Source organism: Talpa europaea, assembly GCF_964194135.1.
Source record: "Talpa europaea genome assembly, chromosome: 12".
Taxonomy (NCBI): Eukaryota; Metazoa; Chordata; class Mammalia; order Eulipotyphla; family Talpidae; genus Talpa; species Talpa europaea.
In genome coordinates this window covers 3,695,627-3,713,135 of record NC_140079.1, presented here as the reverse complement: position 1 = coordinate 3,713,135, position 17,509 = coordinate 3,695,627, and the positions used below count along the sequence as shown (strand labels likewise).

At 49.1% G+C, this 17,509-nt stretch overlaps 1 protein-coding gene across 1 annotated transcript in view; it reads left to right on the top strand.

Annotated features, from left to right (window-relative positions):
* Positions 1–793: 793 nt before the first annotated feature.
* The window catches only part of PGR (progesterone receptor), a gene marked incomplete at both ends in the record, with an annotated part of 54,209 nt that continues 37,493 nt past the window's right edge, over positions 794–17,509 (top strand). The window contains 2 exons of the mRNA XM_084249526.1: positions 794–2,244; positions 3,454–3,605. Coding sequence (XP_084105652.1) covers positions 794–2,244; positions 3,454–3,605 — 1,603 coding nt within the window. The remainder of the gene's footprint in view (positions 2,245–3,453; positions 3,606–17,509) is intronic.

Sequence of the window (17,509 nt, the reverse complement as noted above, 5' to 3'; positions counted from 1 at the left end):
TCCCAAGGCCGCCCGCAGGGCACGCCCAGCCTCACGTGCCCTCGCGTCCCGCCGCGCGGCACCTGCTGCGCCGAGCGGCATCTGGCCACGCGCGGGCGGCGGCCGCGTCTGGACTCCGGGCGGCGGGCGGCGGGCACCGGGCCGGGAGGGGCTGCGGGCCGGCCCGCGCCTGTCGCTGCGGGGCGAGCGCGGGGCCGGGGTGTCGGGGCGAGCGCGCCCGCAGCGTCCCCAGGGCGCACGATCAGTCGCGGCGCCGAGCATCGCCCCGGAGCCCGGAGATGCCAGGCGCCCGCGCGCGGCGGGCGCACCATGGCGGGGGCTGCGCCGAGAGGCCCGAGTAGCGCCCGCGCGCTCGCGGGAAGGGACGCGGACGCCGTCGGGACCGCGCCGGGACCACGCGCCCGGCACCTGTTGGAAGCGGGAGGGAAAGTCCGCAGGCGGCACCGCAGGGAACTGCGCCCCGCGCCGCCGCCCGCCCGGCGCCTGGCCCGTGAGTACCCGCAGCCGCCGCGCTGGGCGCCGGCCGGAGACCCGGGGCCACCGCCCCGCCGAGGAGGCCGGACCCCGCCAGCGCCTGCGGGACCCGGCCGCCGCCCCCGCGGGCCGCGCTCGGGGATGCGGGCCGAGGGCCGGCGCTGAGCGGCCGCGCCCCCTCCCGACCCCAAGTGGACCGTCCCCTCCGCGCGCCAACCACGCGGCGCTCTGCGCCCGCGGCGCCCCCACGGCCCACACCCCTCCTCCCGCCCCGTCCTCCGCCCAGACGCAGGGGTGCAGCGCAGGGAGTCGGGCCGTCATGACAGAGCCGGAGGCAAAGGATCCCCGGGCTCCCCACGTGGCCGGCGGCGCGCGCTCCCCGCCCCAGGCCCGCTCCCCTCCGCCGGGGCGCGCGGACGCCGGGCCCCTCCCGGCCGGCCCGGCCGCCGCGCTCGCGCTGGAGGGGCTGCTGTTCCCGCGGCCGGGGCCCGGCCCGGCCCCCGCGGACCAGAAGACCCTGGACCGGCCGCCGCTGCCCGACGTGGAGGGGGCGTACCCCCGAGGGGAGGCCCCCGGGGGGGCCGGGGGAGGCGGCCCAAGAGCCCCCGACAAGGACAAGGACGGAGGGCTGCTGGACAGCGTCCTGGACACGCTACTGGCGCCCGCGGGGTGCGCGCCGGGCCGGGCCAGCCCTCCCGCCTGCGAGGCCCCCAGCCCCTGGTGCCTGTTCGGGCCCGAGCTCCCCGAGGACCCCGGGGCCGGCCCCGCCCCACGGGCCGCGCTGTCCTCGCTCATGAGCCGGCCGGACGGCAAGGCGGGCGAGGGCTCCTGGGCGGGCCCCGCGCAGAAAGGGCTGCCCCGGGGCCTGTCGCCGTCGCGGCCGCTGCTGCCCACCCCCTCCGGGGGCCCGCACTGGCCCCGGGGCCCCGGGAAGCCGGCCCCGCAGCCCGGCGCGCTGGACGTGGGCGCGGAGGACGAGCGCGCCGACCTGCCCAAGGGCAAGCCCCGGCCCTCGGGGGACGCGCCCGCGGGCGGCGCCCTGGTGCCCAAGGAGGACACCCGCTTCCCCGCGCCCCGGGGGGGCCTGGCGGAGCCGGACGCGCCCGCGGCGCCGCCGGGGCGCTCCCCGCTGGCCAGCTCGGCCATGGACTTCCTCCACGTGCCCATCCTGCCCCTCAGCTCGGCCCTGCTGGCGGCGCGCACCCGCCAGCTGCTGGAGGCCGACGGCTTCGACGGGGCGGCGGCCGGCGCCTTCGTGCCGCCGCGGGGCGCGCCCGGCGGCGACTTCCCCGACTGCGCCTGCCCGCTGGACGCCGAGCCCCGGGACGACGCCTTCCCGCTCTACGGCGACCCGCAGCCGCCCGCGCTGAAGATCAAGGAGGAGGCGGGCGGCCCCGACGCGGCCGCGCGCTCCCCGCGCGCCTTCCTGGCGGCCGCGGCCGGCCCCGCGGGCTTCCCCGAGCTCCCGCCACAGCCGCCGCGCGCGCCGTCCGCCCGGCCCCCCGGGGAGGCTGCGGGCCCCGCCGCGCCGTCGGGGGCCGCCCTGGAGTGCGTCCTGTACAAGGCGGAGGCCGCGCCGCCCCCGCCCGGCCCGTTCGCGCCGCCGCCCTGCAAAGCGCCGGGCCCGGGCGCCTGCCTGGCCGCCGCCGGGGCGCCCCCCGCGCTCTACCCGCCGCTGGGCCTCAACGGGCTGCCGCAGCTCGGCTACCAGCCCGCGGTGCTCAAGGAGGGCCTGCCGCCCGTCTACCCGCCCTATCTCAACTACCTGAGGTGAGCCCGCGCCCCCCGCGCGCCCTGCACCGCCCCGCGCGCTCCGCGCCCCCTGCGCCCCCTGAGCCCCCCCCCGCGCCCCGCACCGCCCCCCCCCGCGCCCCCTGCGCCCCCCCCCGCGCCCCGCACCGCCCCGCAGCGCCCCGGCCTGGCCTCCCGCTCGGGTTCCCCGGCCGGGGCAGTGCGGCCTGAGCCGCTTGGGGTGCGTCCCCCGGGGAGCCTTATCCACCCAAACTTTGCAAATCCGCTCCAGGCGGAGGCTGGAGCGGCCCCGCTTTCAATTGTGCAGCGTCACAGCCAGTTGGAGGAGCGGGGTGGGGGCTCCCCAACACACTCTCCGGAGGATGCTGTCCCAGACGGGCCCCTGCTGGGGCTGGGGCTGGCGGGGGGGGGGGGGGGGAACCCCGGGAGGAGGGCAGGCGCGCCCGGTGGGCCGCCAGAACCGAAAGCAGAAGCGCCTGGGGGTTTTGGACAGGGCGGGCAGTTTCCCCTTGAGTCTCAAGATTAGCAAGTTTAAGGGGCAGGTGCCCGCTCGGTGCAGTCAGACCCCGGGGCCGTGGACTCGGCACCCTGAGGTTTCCAGTCCCTGCAACTTTTTTCACCCGGGGTTTCCAAACTATCTCATTTACATACCTAAGAAATGGAATTTAAAAGGAAAAAAAAAAGGTGTTGGTTGGGAATCTTGTACACTGTGAGCAGGCGAGGCTGTCCGCAGAATGAGCAGTTCTTAAAAATGACAGACACGTTTGCTTGTTTCAATGAACTATCATGAGCTTTTAAAACTAAAGCGTGGCTCAGTCGCATTGAGAGCACAGAGCAACTTTCAAAACAACAAACAGAAAGAAGAAAGAAGCCTCGCAGCCTTGCTCCTCAGAGGCCAGGGAGGGCGAAGATAAAATGGTTTCCTTGTGCAACTGATATTTTATAAAGAGTTTAGTAGAAAGATTTTTTTCCTAAGCAGTGACTCCAGCTTCTCTGAACAAAATTATTCTTTAATTATTTATTGTTGTCTATGCTGGAGGTGCCTGGGCAGGGGTTTGCACAGTCGGGGGGGGGGGGGGTCCAGCCCCAGGGAATAGGCTCCCTACCCTTTGCATGTATTTAAAAAAAAAACTTCCTGCCACTCTATCAAGGCTGGGTGAGGGAACATTTAATGTTAGATAGTTGTTCCTCTAAAAATAAATGGAATGCTTTGTTTTGCATTTCAAGGCCTGATTCAGAAGCCAGCCAGAGCCCGCAATACAGCTTCGAGTCTTTACCTCAGAAGATTTGTCTCATCTGTGGGGATGAAGCTTCAGGCTGCCATTACGGGGTCCTCACCTGTGGCAGTTGTAAAGTCTTCTTTAAAAGGGCCATGGAAGGTAGGCCGCTTGCTCTGACCCTTTATTGTTGGTTGAATTGTACACAGTGACCCTCCCATATGTCTAGATTTTAATCCTTCCTTTCTTCTTTGAAGAAGTGGTGCTGTTTCCATAAACTTATATGTATGAGGACATCCCCAGCATGTTTTTATTGATGACTCTCAAGATTGAATGCAGTCATTAGAACTGCTACAACTGCATGCCCATTTGACTAAAACTTTCAGTATTAGACCCAAGTCCTACTTGAGCACAGTGTTACTGTTGCTCATTAACTTTGTAGCTTGACCGTAAATAGCTTTATTCTTATCCCATCTTTCATATTTCTATTATCTTAACGAATCAAAAGAAAAAAAAAGGTGAAGGTAGTTGACATATTTATGTGTGTGTGTTTATGTATGTGTATATATATATATTCATGTGTATGATGCAGTTACAAATTTTTACATGATTTTGTCCTTCCCTACATGCATATTTATGAATTATAAGTCTAAACAAGTTTTTTCAATTCACTCTTTTTAGTATATTTTTGTAAGTGTTTAAGGGGGATAAGGGTAAAAGTTTATAGTAAATGAAAAAGCTGGACATCACTGTAATATAATTTCTTAAGTAGGATTTTGCTGTAAGTAAGATTTTCCTTGTTTTAAAATCATTGACATCATTTAATCAATTATAGATGGAAATTCTTTGTATGAAAGAGTTTGTTCTCAAATGCCTCATTTGCAGCACCATTCCCTTCCAGCTTTGATTCTGGTTTCTTGAACATTCCCTTTTGCATGAATATGATTCCTTCATTCTCAGAATAGTATAATTTATAAATGTATGATCCCCTTAGGATCCCATAAGGTCCAGTATATTCTGACTCTGCACCCTATTTTTGAAAGTAGATATCTAGTCCCAAACACATAAGCTAGTTAGTAGCTGATTGTTACTCAAGTTAGATATTTTGTAATTGCAATGGTTACAAATGAGAGATGGTATGTGCAAGTAGAGATGTCATACATGCTCCTTCATTCTTGGAAGTTAATTTTTAAAATGTGTGCATAAAGCCGAGAGCACCCTGACCGTAAAATACAAGGGCTTTCACATATTTATCCTCCGAATTACATCCAAAATCATTTAAACATGCCCTCCAAAATGCACTCTTGGAAAGCATTTGTTGGCACAGTCCTATTTCAGACTTGGGTAATAGAAACGAAACGGCATTATTCTGTGATGGTTGCAAAGAGGTGTTGATGAATCATTCATGAAACTAGAGCAGAATTGCAAGACAATATGAGTAAGTTCATTGAGCAATTATTTTATACCTCTTATATTTGTGCCAAAGATACTTTTTCCCCAACTTTACCTCTCTGCCTTAGATATGAAATGAGGATAACAATAGCTACCTCTGTGTTTGCTAAAAGATGAAAGGAATTAATACAAGTGGCATATTTAAAAGAAAACTTGGCATGTTGTCAGCTTCAGCGGGTACTGCGTTTACCTCCAAGGAACTTAGAACAGAGGGTGAGGAGTTAACATATGTGTGTGTAAAATATATGCAGGCAGAAAAGAGATTCCCACTAAATGCTCAGAGAAACAATTCTGTAAGTATTTAAGATTTGTGTGGTTTGTGCATTTGTGTGTTTGGGCAGGAGGGAGATGGTTTAGGATGGGATGTGTATGTTGTAGAATGATAAAAGAGGGCTGCAGAGAATATGTGAACTCCATGTGGTTATTAAAAGACAAGTAAGATTTTTGATCTCTAGGCATTGAGGGAGAGTATTTAAGAGTATGTGTTTAAGGAAGAATAAAAACGTTAAGAATACTCTCTCTAAAACTTGAAGATTTGTATTAGGAAATTGTGAGAGTTAAAGGTTAGGAATTGTAAGAGTTAGAGGTTAATATTTGAATAAACTGGGATCTAGTGATCAAGATAAGAGAACATCAAAAATGTTCTGGGAGTTTTCAATAGTGAAAAAAAACGACTGGAAAGACTTAAAGTTGGAGAGAAACACTAGGTTTGAAACCTTACAATAAAGCCAGGCTGTGTGTTGAGCTGGTTCAGTGTGGATGCCAGGATATCCAGAAGTTGAAATAGTCACATTAATAAATAGCCACATTAATAAAATAAATAGCCACATTAATCAATAGTCACATTCATAAAATAGGAATGTTCATGTTGCCAAGGATATTAATGGTGATAAAAGCATTATAGAGTGTTTTCTGCAGGCCAATGACTAGTTAAGTGTTTTATGGGTTTTAATGCATTTAATCCTTATAAGGATAGTGTTTTTACTCTCACTTACCAATAAAGAAACTGAGACCTAGAAATGTTAAATTGTCTTAAAGAGGGGATGTCAGGATTCAAACCCAACTGGGGTGACTCCAGAGTCCCTGATCTTGGCCACTGTACTTCCCTTCTCTTGATAGGCTATGTGGTTTAAATAAAAAAAAAAAAAGACAGATTAATTTCACATTAAGGCAGCAATGGGAAGACATAACCAAGGGTATAGAGCAGATTCCCCATCGCTCCTCCAAGTTAAAAGTGAGAGAAGATTAAAACTATAAAACCACCCAGGAAAGCTGGTGAGGTAGAAAAAAAAGAAGCCACTCAGGAAGTTTGGGTCCAGGACTACGGAGAGATCCTCTCTCCTAATCTGAAATAATCAAGTAACCAATAAGCAAAGGGTTGAAGAGCCACTGCAGTCTTTACCAAGGCCAGAGTGAACCAGAAAGTAGTCAGGAGGTACCTTGAGCCCCTTCAAGGAGGTGAAGTCATGATGGTCTGCCAGTTCTAGAAATGCAGGCTGTTGACCTGGTATTGAAAAGGAAAGGGTCATTTCTCATTGGCTTGCCTCTGGATGCCCTGTGGCCAGCCTGGCACTCAGAATACACTAGACATTCAATAAATAACTTTGCTGAGTAAACCATCATCTTCCCAGATAATGTCAAGCTGTTACCCTTGGGATGCTTTACATAGTGGTAGTGAACACATTTGATGGAATAGAGTTGGCCAAATATTATAAGACAGTTGAAACCTATAACACTAGGCTAAGTAGGTACTCATGAACTTTTAATTATATTATTGTCTTCATTTTATTCTAGCTTTATTGAGGTATAGTTGACAAATAAAATTTTAAGATATTTCAAATATACAATGTGATGATTTAATAAGCACATGCATTTTTGCATCTATGTTTGTGGTCTGTAGGTTTCTTATTTCTTTTGTCTGACTTTAAATTAGGGGAGCCCTGCTTCACAAATTCCTTATATTTTCTGAAAAAGATTATGGATAATTAGTATTTCTTCCTTGAATATTTGGTAGAAATCAGGCCTCTCCAGTGGCGCAGCGGGTTGAGCACAACGCTGTGAAGCTGTCTGCAGCCTCTGCAGCGTGGGTCTGATTCCTGGCCAGCCAGGGAGCTACCCACATGGCGCAGCAGACCTCTCCTGTCTCACCCGCTGCTCCCCTCAGCAGTGTATTTCATCAGTCTGCCTGTTCTGTTCCCCACTCTGTCTCTGGTGAATCCTCTCACCCTCCCACATTTCTGGCCTGTACCCCAGTTCTTGTATAAATTAATAAATCTTAGAAAAATATTTGGTAGAAATCAACAGTGAATCCATCAATGCTTGGTACTTTCTGTTTTGGAAAGTTATTAATTATTGATTTCCTAATATATGTATCAACTGTTACAAATTTCCCTCTAAGCATTGCTTTGGTTGTATGCCACAAATTTTTATCATGTGTGTTTTCATTTTTCCTTAGTTCAGATATTTCAAAATATTTCAAAATTGCCCTTGAGACTTGTTCTGTGAATTTTATGTTATTATAAATTGCATTGTTAAATCACCATGTATTTTGGGACTTTCCAGTAGCTTTTCTGTTATTGGTGTCTTGCTTAATTCCATCAGGGGCTGAGATCAGATTCCATGTGAATTCTGTTCTCTGAGGTTGTCAAGATGGGTTTTATGTTCTGGAATGTTTTCTGTGTTGGTGAATGTTCCGGATGAGCTTAAGAAGAATGTGTATTCTGTTGCACTAGGGTGAAGTAGTCTATAGGTGTCCTAAGCCCAGGTGATGTGTGGTGGTGTTGAGTTGACTTTTCCCTGCTGCCTCTCTCCACTTTTGGCAGGTGGGTATGGAAATCATCAACCATCAGCACAGATTCACTTATTTCCCTCGCAATTCTAGCAATCTTTGTCTCTTGAGATGTTGATGTTTTGTGGTTAGACACATACACATTAAGGATGGGCTTGTCTACTTGGGAGACAATTGGCCCTTTTATTATTATTAACATCCTTATTTATTTCTGATAACTGCCCTTGCTTTGAAGTCTGCTGTGTGTGTGTGTGCTTTCAAACTTACATTGACAAAATTCATGAATTATTTTTCCTTTGTTTAGAGTTCTAGCATGCTTTCTCCATCTTTTGTAGTCCATAAAATTATCTAGCAATCCCGCACACCATCATTTCTTTGACACATATGTGAGGACTTGAGAAGATATTTTGCCAATTACTTTTTAAATTTAATTTTCCCTCCAGTAGAGTCTACATTAGAGCAGTTTTCCTGTTACCTTAAAAGAAACTTTTAGAAATTCACTGGACTATACTTCTAACCTCCATAAATAATAGTGCTAAGAAATCATAAATTGGATAATCTAGTCTCAAATGCAGGTCTCTGAATTTAACATTTAGTTTTGGTTTTAGGCTCAATTTTACATTATGGTCAATTAGTAAGTCTCTATGGAAAAAGAAGTGGTTAGAAAGGTAGCGCTTAGTGTCATCAGCACAGCATTCTGTTGTGTAGGGTTCCAAAATTATTAAAGCTCCTTCAGAACCTGCACCTTAATCCCACTGGCAGCCCTGGGATGTTGCTCTGCTGCTGGTGTGCATGCTGGTGCGCACAGCTAGCATGGCTGCGTAGATGTGCATTGTTGTGCTTTAACCACTCATGTGACAACAATCCATTCCCCTTTAAGAGACTAAAACACTATCAGCCTCCCTGGTGGTGCAAGGGGTTAAGCATCAGCACTGTGAAGCTGTCCACAGCCTCTGCAGCACAAGGTCGATCCCCAGCCAGGGACCTGACCCACATGGCACACCAGACCTCTCCTGTCTCGCCAGCTGCTCCCCTCAGCAGTGTATTTCGGTCAGTCTGCCTGTTCTGCTCCCCACTCTGTCTCTCGTGAATCCTCTCACCGCCCCCACACCTCCAGCCTATACCCCAGTTCTTGTATGCATAAATAAATAAATCTTTAAAAAATGAGTAAATAAAACATTATCAATAGGCTTCAGGTCTCTTTGACCAGTACCTTTAATATGTTGCCTTTCCTACCATTTTTCTGTGTCTCTACCTTAGTTGTTTTTTTTAAGATCTGTTTATTTTTATACAAGAACTGGGGTACAGGTCAGATGCACAGGAGGGTGAGAGGATTCACCAGAGACAAAGCAGGGAGCAGAACAGGAAGATGGACTGAAATCCACTGCTGAGGGAAGTGGCGGGGAGACAGGAGAGGTCTTCGGCGCCATGTGGGTAGCTCCTGGCCAGCCAGGGATCGAATCCACGCTGCAGAGGCTGCAGACAGCTTCACAGCACTGTGCTCAATCCGCTGCACCACCGGGGAGGTCCTCTAGCTCAGTTTTTAATGTGTGTGTATGTAATCTGCCCTTTGGATATGCTAGTATACAGACGGCGTCACATGCCATCACTTCATCATGCTGAAGCTCTGCGTGTTCACCTGTAGCTCTAACTTGTTCTGTTAACTATTGCGTAATTTGTCATAGTCAGAAAATGCCGGGCCTCCCCGGTGGCGCAGCGGTTGAGCGCTGGGTTGCGAAGCTGCCCGCAGCCTCTGCGGTGCCGGTTCGATCCCCAGCTGCTCCCCGGCCACTGGAAGAGGGTCCCACATGGCGCAGACCTCTCCTGCCGCCCGCTGCTCCCCTCAGCAGTGTACTTCGGTCCTTCTGCCTGCTCTGCTCCCCGCTCTGGCTCTGGTGAATTCTCTCACCCTCCCGCGCTTCTGACTGTACCCAGTGCTTGTATAAATAAATAAATAAGTAAATCTTAAAAAAAAAAAAAAAAAAAAAAAAGAAAATGCCTCCTCACTGAAGATGGCTGCTCTATCATCCCCTTACTCAAGACAGCATTTTCTATGCTACCTCCTTGGGTTGGGTGTGGCTCCTCTTTCCAAATAACAATGAAGTGTTTTTTTTTTTTTTTGCTTTTTTTTTTTTTAAGATTTATTCATTTATGCATACAAGAGCTGGGGTACAGGCCAGAGGCATGGGGGGGTGAGAGGATCCACCAGAGACACAGCGGGGAGCAGAACAGGTAGACTGACTGAAATGCCCTGCTGAGGGGAGCAGCGGGGAGACAGGAGAGGTCTGCTGCGCCATGTGGGTTGCTCCCAGGCTGGCTGGGAATCGAACTCATGCTGCAGTGGCTGGGGATTGCCTCATAGGTTGCGTCCTAACACTTGCGCCACCAGGGAGGCCCCAACAAGTGATTTGATATGGCTCTACATGATCTAGATGCTTAGCTTCTTTCGTGCTGCTCAAATAATTTCATGAATTAATTTATCCACCCCAGCTGCACGTGCTGATACTTATTCCATGAGAAAGTTCTTGTGCTGGGACTACTAAGATGAAGATGTAGGTCAGCCCTGTCTTTGACATGTACAAAACCAGGCAGAAAACAGGGCCTCCCCGGTGGTGCAGCAGTTGAGCGCTGGGTTGCGAAGCTGCCCGCGGCCTCTGTGGCGCCGGTTCGATCCCCGGCTGCTCCCCGGCCACCGGAGGAGGGTCCCGCATGGCGCGCAGACCTCTCCTGCCGCCCGCTGCTCCCCTCAGCAGTGTACCTCGGTCCTTCTGCCTGCTCTGCTCCCCGCTCTGGCTCTGGTGAATTCTCTCACCCTCCCACGCTTCTGACTATACCCAGTGCTTGTATAAATAAATAAATAAATAAATAAATAAATAAATAAATAAATAAATCTTAAAAAAAAAAAAAAAGGCAGAAAACAATACGGAACATGGCGGTGTGATGCAACAAACCAATGTGACTTTGGTGTGAGTTATCACAAGGCCACGGATGACACAGCAACTTTCCCTGAGACAAGACATGGTTGCTGTCTGCTCCACTAACATATCCTGATGGTGTAGGAGGGGCTTACTCATCTCACACACCCTTGCTAAGAGCTTTACTGTGTTAGCTCGCTTAGCCCTTCTGAGCATCTTGTGGGGGACATGGTAGTCTTATAATCTGTACCTGACAGGTGACAATATAGAGAGGTCACGACAAAGTGTAGGGGCCAAGGTCTAAACCAGGCCTCTGACTCCACTCCTGGCTTGCGTGTTGAGTTCTGTGCCGTCCTCTGGGTTGTTGGTATTTGAACAAGCACTGATGACCTCGCAGTTGCCTGACAAGCAGCTTGTGTCCTACAGGGGACTGGTTTTTGTTGCTGCAGCCTGTCTCTCTGCCCCTCCGTCCGCTCCTCTCCTGCCCACAGCCCTGCTTTTGTCTGTTTATTTGGTTGACATTTGCACTTAAGAGTTTATTTGAACAAAGGATTCTCTGCCAACATTTTTTTTTTTTTTTTGTATACTACTGCTTTACGACAGGAAACACTCAGGCCTCAATGAAGTGTTTATCCAGGAGCATGAGCGAATTCTACACTTGACTTGCTGATACCTTTTTAACTTCTGTGCAGAGATAGGATGAACGTTTGCACAACATTCCAAAGCTAATCAACTGCTTCATAATTTAACGCTATATCAATTTTGTCATCTGAAAATCACTTCTGATTATAAAGCTTTTTTCTGTCAGCAAAACAGATGCCAGAGAATTTTTCATTAGTAACATCTCTAAAAGGCTTGACTAAAACAATTGATACTTAGGTGAGAGACTCCAACACAGGCGTAACCATCACCTGCTTCCCTTGGTTGATAAACTCCATTCTCATGAGGGACACTAGAAGCCACTTGCTGTGTAGGGCTGCCCTTTGAGCCCATCCTAGTAGGGCAGATGAACACAAAATCCTCCTACTTACTGAGTGCCCTTGTGTAATAAGCCACATAATAATGCACTTCACATAATTTATTGCCCTATTGTCTTTCCCTTTTTACTTTGACTTCCACAAAACAAAGAAGTAAGTTTCCATGCTGGGTTTTTTTTAATGATTTTGCTGCTATTGCCCCTGGTGTTACGACTTGGTGGAACACCTTAAAGATGATACAGATTTTTTCTTCAAGCAAAATCCTCAACTCAATTATAATAATTTTTTCAAGGAGAAAACCACTGTCATGTTTACTCTCTCTTTCATGACTAAGCGACTGATGTATGAGCATGAATCAGCAAGTAGCAAGTGAGGCCCACGGAGCTCAGGAGTCTGCTGCCGCATTTGTAGGAAATGTAAACACTGAAGTGCAGAATAAAGTGCATTTATGAACTGCTTCCTACATTCAGGTGATCTTTAATCTTGTCACCTGGACTGACTTACCTCACCCTGGCCACAATCCTCTAAGGCAGGCTCTGTGCTCCTCATTTTACAGAGAAGGTTCGTGGGTCAGTGCAAAGTAAGGTAGAAACCTGTCCCTGGAGCCCTAGGCTCTCTCCCTCCAACTGCTCCTGCCTGTCCTCCAGCAGCAGCTGTCCTGGTCTCAAGGAGCTCTCAGGGCAGGTGAAGTGACCGATAAACAGACAAACACCACCCAGTATGCAGTTCAGACGTGGAGTGGACCAGAAGAGAAGATTCCAGAAGCTGTCCCAACTGACAGCCCTACTAAATGCTTTCTGTTCATTGCCTCTATTTGTATCCCATCTTTTTCGGTATGACAGCAGAGACTCAGGGGTTAAGTAATGTAGCAAAAATAATCCTTAGTGCTGGAAGAGGTTATTTATTTTGGCCGGAAAATACAGAAAGCTGGTATACCAGAAATATTAGGGCTTATTCACAATCTTTTAAAAATAATAGATAATAGTTGGGAGTTGAGGAGCATTTATTTTAAGATGGGTTATTCAATAAATGCTCTTGGGACTACTGGTTTATTATACCGAAAAAAAAATTCAGATCTTAAGTGTGTAAAGTGCTTTAAAGGAAAATCACTCTTAAGAGCACAGAAAGAAAAGATAGTTAAAGATTTGTAAGCTTGGGGTGGCAAGACTTTCTAATATTGATATGAAATCCAGAATTCAGTTAAATTTCATCAGCTTGCTACATAAATAAATATTGAATTTCTTTAGTAAGGAAAAATACACATTAACTAAATAAACCAACCAAAACACCCACTTGCAAGTCAAAGAACAAATTGGAGACTATTTATAACACTTATTTAAATGGAAAAATGTTACTCTTAATATGTGAAAATTCTTACAAACCACCAGGAAAAAAGACAGTCAAAAAGAAAAAGAAAAAGAAATAAAGATAGTTCACAAAGCACAGCTTATAGAAGTACAGAAAAGGGTTCAACTCACCAATAGATATTGTTGACTAATGCCGGGTGTTCTGCAATCAGATTGATGGAATAGCAAACAATGCCCTTTGGAGGACCTGAGGGCAAGCTGGTATCTAAGTATGCAGCAATTCTACTTCTAGAAACTGGAACTTAGAAAAGTCTAGAAATGTCTGGAGATGCTTTTAGGTGGACTTATATTATCTGCAGTGCTGAGAAACTGAAGACAACCCAAATGTCTGTTATAAGAGGCTCATAGCTTATGATACACCCTTGTACTGAAGTATTCTGTGGCTCTAAAAACAAGAGAGCTGGCTCTTTTACAGATGTGAACATGTATATACAATGTATGTTTTTAGAAAAAGCAAGTAGCCGTGTCATTTTGGGTAAAATAATGTCACCCATTTGGCATTACTATGTGTAGAAGCATATCTCTCCAAAAAAATGTATGCTCCAAGACGCTGCAGGGCTGTGATGGAATCTACTTCCCTTTATGCATGAACTTCCTGAGGCCACCATGTCCAGCCAGTGCTGGACACCCTGCAATGCCTCTCCTTAGCCTGAGCTAGAGTTTGCTCCCCAGGGCTGTCTACTGGTCACACCATCTCTTTTGACCTTCAGCTGACCTAGGAAGTTGAAGGAGACCAACAACGAGAGTCATGGCAGAACCATTCCGGAGAAAAACTTGAGGTCACCCTGCACAGTGAATTGAGGAGTTCAGCCTGGAGCCAAGAACCCAGAGATCCTCTCTAGCTCTCATTCCCAATCTCCATAGGAAAAAACTAAATCCCTGCAGACCAGAGTTTGTGGCAGTCACTTTTCAGTAATACCCAACCTGACCCAAACGCACATAGTGGGCTGTATGCAGTTTCATGCACTTTGCTGTCTAAATACTATTGAGTTTCTTATGAAGTTTTGTTCTCTATTATTTTTTTCCAAAATCAAAATAATCCTGAATTCTGAGCTATATCTGGCTGAAAGGTTTCAGCTAAGAGGTTTCAGATGTGTTCTAAGAAATAAATTCACAGATGGTAGTGAGAGTAATGCCTGCTGGAGTTCTGCAATGTAGCAGCCCTGAAAATTATATTGAGGGCCTCTCTGGTGGCCTAGGGGTTAGATCTCAGCACTATCAAGCTATCACCAGCCACTGCAGCACGAGTTCCATCCCCAGCCAGGGAGCTGACCCACAGGGTGCAGCGGACCTCTCCTGTTTCCCGGCTGCTCCCCTCAGCAGTGGATTTCAGTAGATCTGTTTGTTCTGCTCCCCACTCTGTCTCTGGTGAATCCACTCACCCCCTGCACCTCTGGCCTATACCCCAACTCTTCTACACATAAAATAAAATAATTAAAAGAGAGAGAAAGTTCCCCAAAGGACTTGGGAGTGTAGGTAGAGGAACTTTGACCTACAGAAGTAGAGAGCCCATGATTATTTTAGGGGTGCTGCTGAAAGTGGAATATAGGGAGGATTAGCCTCAGAGCAGTTTGCAAAGAGGGTTTGAACAGGTGGGCTCAGCACAGGCCTCTGGGGCTAACATGGGGGTAGTGAGAGGCAGCTTGGTCCGGCCATGTGTGTTCTAGTCCCCACAATGCCTTCCCCAGGCTCTAAGAATCTCTCCCCTTGGGTGCACAATGCAGCTTCTGAGACTTGGGACAGTCTGGTCTGCCCATTCACTCATTCCTTTGTTCATTCATTTATTCATAAAAACCCAAACATGTCTTCAACGACTGAGACGTAAGTGAGTCAGCTACATTGATAACTGTTCATAATGTTCAGGGAGGTGTGGATACAAGGGCAGAGGTGTGGGGAGCAGCTCACACTGGTGTCTAATTGCTGAGGGCTGAGGGGAGAGATGTGAACATGGCATGAGTGTTAACTGAAAACAGTGTCGGCTGGCAGCTGGGACAAGTGGGGGACACGGAGCACCTGACGCTGGACCAGGAGGCCAGGGCTCAGGCAGAGCTAAAGCCCATGAGAAACCCCATGGCTTCCAGAAATCCCTGCAACAGTGATGTCACAGAGCAACGTGGACTGACTGACTCTTATGTTTGATTAAGCTGCCCCCAAGCCTTGAGTAAATTGCCACCATGGCGTGATCCAAGGGTGTTGATTCAGGCTGGATTGGGACACTTCTTCCAAAGTGCACTAGAATACTGGGTTCTGGTAGGGTGCCCCTCTCCTGGGGGCTGTGCATTGCGGAGTGTGAAGAAAACATTTTGTGTTTACTCCCAATCAACTATAACAACTGAGGCTTTGTCATCAATGGAATGTGTGTCCCCTGTCCCAGCACACAGGTAGACACCGAGGGGGCAGCAGGCTTGAGAACACGCCCTGTGCCGTGCTCCCAACTCACACTTGTGTGCAAAACGCAACAGCTTTGTGCCCAGAAACCAACCACATGTTGAAAGTAAGACCAACTAAGTGAGGACTAGTAAGCAGAAAAACGGTGCCATTGAGCGGGTTCCTCCCTCCACGGAGAGCTGCGCCTCGGCTCGGTGGCTCACAGCCGACAGAGTGATCAGAGGGGCAAGAAATCGAAAAACTTGAAAATTAGCCAGAGGACACTTGGAAATGTGGATTTACATCCAGTGTCATAATAGGTGAGCCTTGGCCTGAGAATTTGTCTTGCTAGATAATGGCTCTAGGAAGCCAGAGTGTAAGCAAGACATTTCACAGCTTGGGACTGAGGATCTGAACAGCAAACTTCTGCCATTTTTCCAGCAGTGTTTAAGATCATGCGGGCCTCGATTTGGTTGTTCACAAATTCACTTAATCCGATGAGAACTGCTCAGAAGCCTCCTTTGAGGATTCCTGGATAAAAATCCTCATGTGCAGGTTCTTGTTCTTCCTCCCAGAGTATTAAGTCACTGAAATAAAGCAGCTAAATGCAGTCACGGATAGTTATGGAGGATTCATAGAAACATTGCTCAAGATGTTAAAAAAAATATATAGATAGATAGATAGATAGATAGATAGATAGATAGATAGATAGATAAGCATTAGGAAAAATTACAGCGTGAAGGTTTACTAGGCAGATGAGAGAGCCGAGTTGTGTAGGTCTTGGTTTGCCTCACAGCGAACTACTGCCACTTTCACCAAAACCCTCAGTTCAGCAGGCGTCAAGGTGGCATTCCTATGGGGCCAAGGAAATGACTGGTCAAGTTGGCACAGCCTGTGGCTCGGATATTGGGGTTCCCTCTCGCAATCCAAATCCACTTAGACTCAGTTGTGGGTTTTGCCCCTTGGATCACTCACTGATGCAGCTTCAGGACAGTCCAGGAAATCTCGCTTGTACTACTTTTCCTCACCCACTCCGTGCTATTGGCCCGGATAAAAGCTGATGGGTTGCCTGTTTGTTCTCACCCAGACTCATCCTCCTCTTGATTGTTGACAATAGAGCTGGTTGGCGGACAGGAGGCATTTGAGAGCTGGATTTTATCCAAGGTAATATCTCGTCATTACTAGCTGCTCGATAAGGGGGTTTGTTGATTGCCAGGTTCTGTTTCAATAACAAAATATCCCCAACCCTGCGCTTTTTATAAATCAATAAAAGCAAAGACACATAGAGAAATTGTAGCCCCTGTAGCAATTGCTTTCTTTACTCTGAAGAATGTTTTTTCATAATAACATAAAGACTACATACACCATCCATAGGAATGTCCCTGTGGTGTTTAAAAAGAAGACAATTCAGGTTAAGGTTGCAGGTCCCGTCAGATATGAAATTCATTCCTGGCTGCCCTCAGAGGCACTGCCTACCGCAGCCCACAGGTGAGATCTTCCATGCAAGCCCTGCACGATGGCCTTACTGTGGCCAGTGTTAACACAAGGACTGCAGAACACAGCAGCACCTGGAGGACACCGAACCACACCGTGAGGCGTGGCCATGAAAAGCTCCCCAATCTCACAGAGCCTTCTCACCACACAGCACTTTGAAAGCGTGGTCAAATGTAAAGTGAGGGGACCTTCTCCATGCGAAAGGACTGGCCCAGGTAATGACAGGTGGCTCGTTGCTTTGCTCCTTGGGAGATGTTCAGCAGAAGGGCTGCCTCTTCAGTGAAAGACTTTGTTTTCACATCAGAAAGGGAATAACTCCCCTGAACATATTTGTGCTGTAAACAGCATTTGAAAGAAAGGTGTTGCCAATAATTCCATTGTCAGTTGATTTTTCTTTAATTTTTTTAAAATTTATTTATTTATTTATACAAGAACTGGGGTACAGGCCAGATGTGCGGGAGGGTGAGAGGATTCACCAGAGACAGAGCGGGAAACAGAACAGGCAGACTGACGAAATACACTGTTGAGGGGAGCAGCGGGCGCGGCAGGAGAGGTCTGCGCTGCCATGTGGGACCCTCTCCAGCCAGCTGGGATCGAACCTGAGCTGCAGAGGCTGCGGACAGCTTCGCAGTGCTGCACTCAACTGCCTGTGCCACCAGGGGAGGCCCCTCCATTGTCAGTTGATTTTGTGATGAAGGCATTGCAG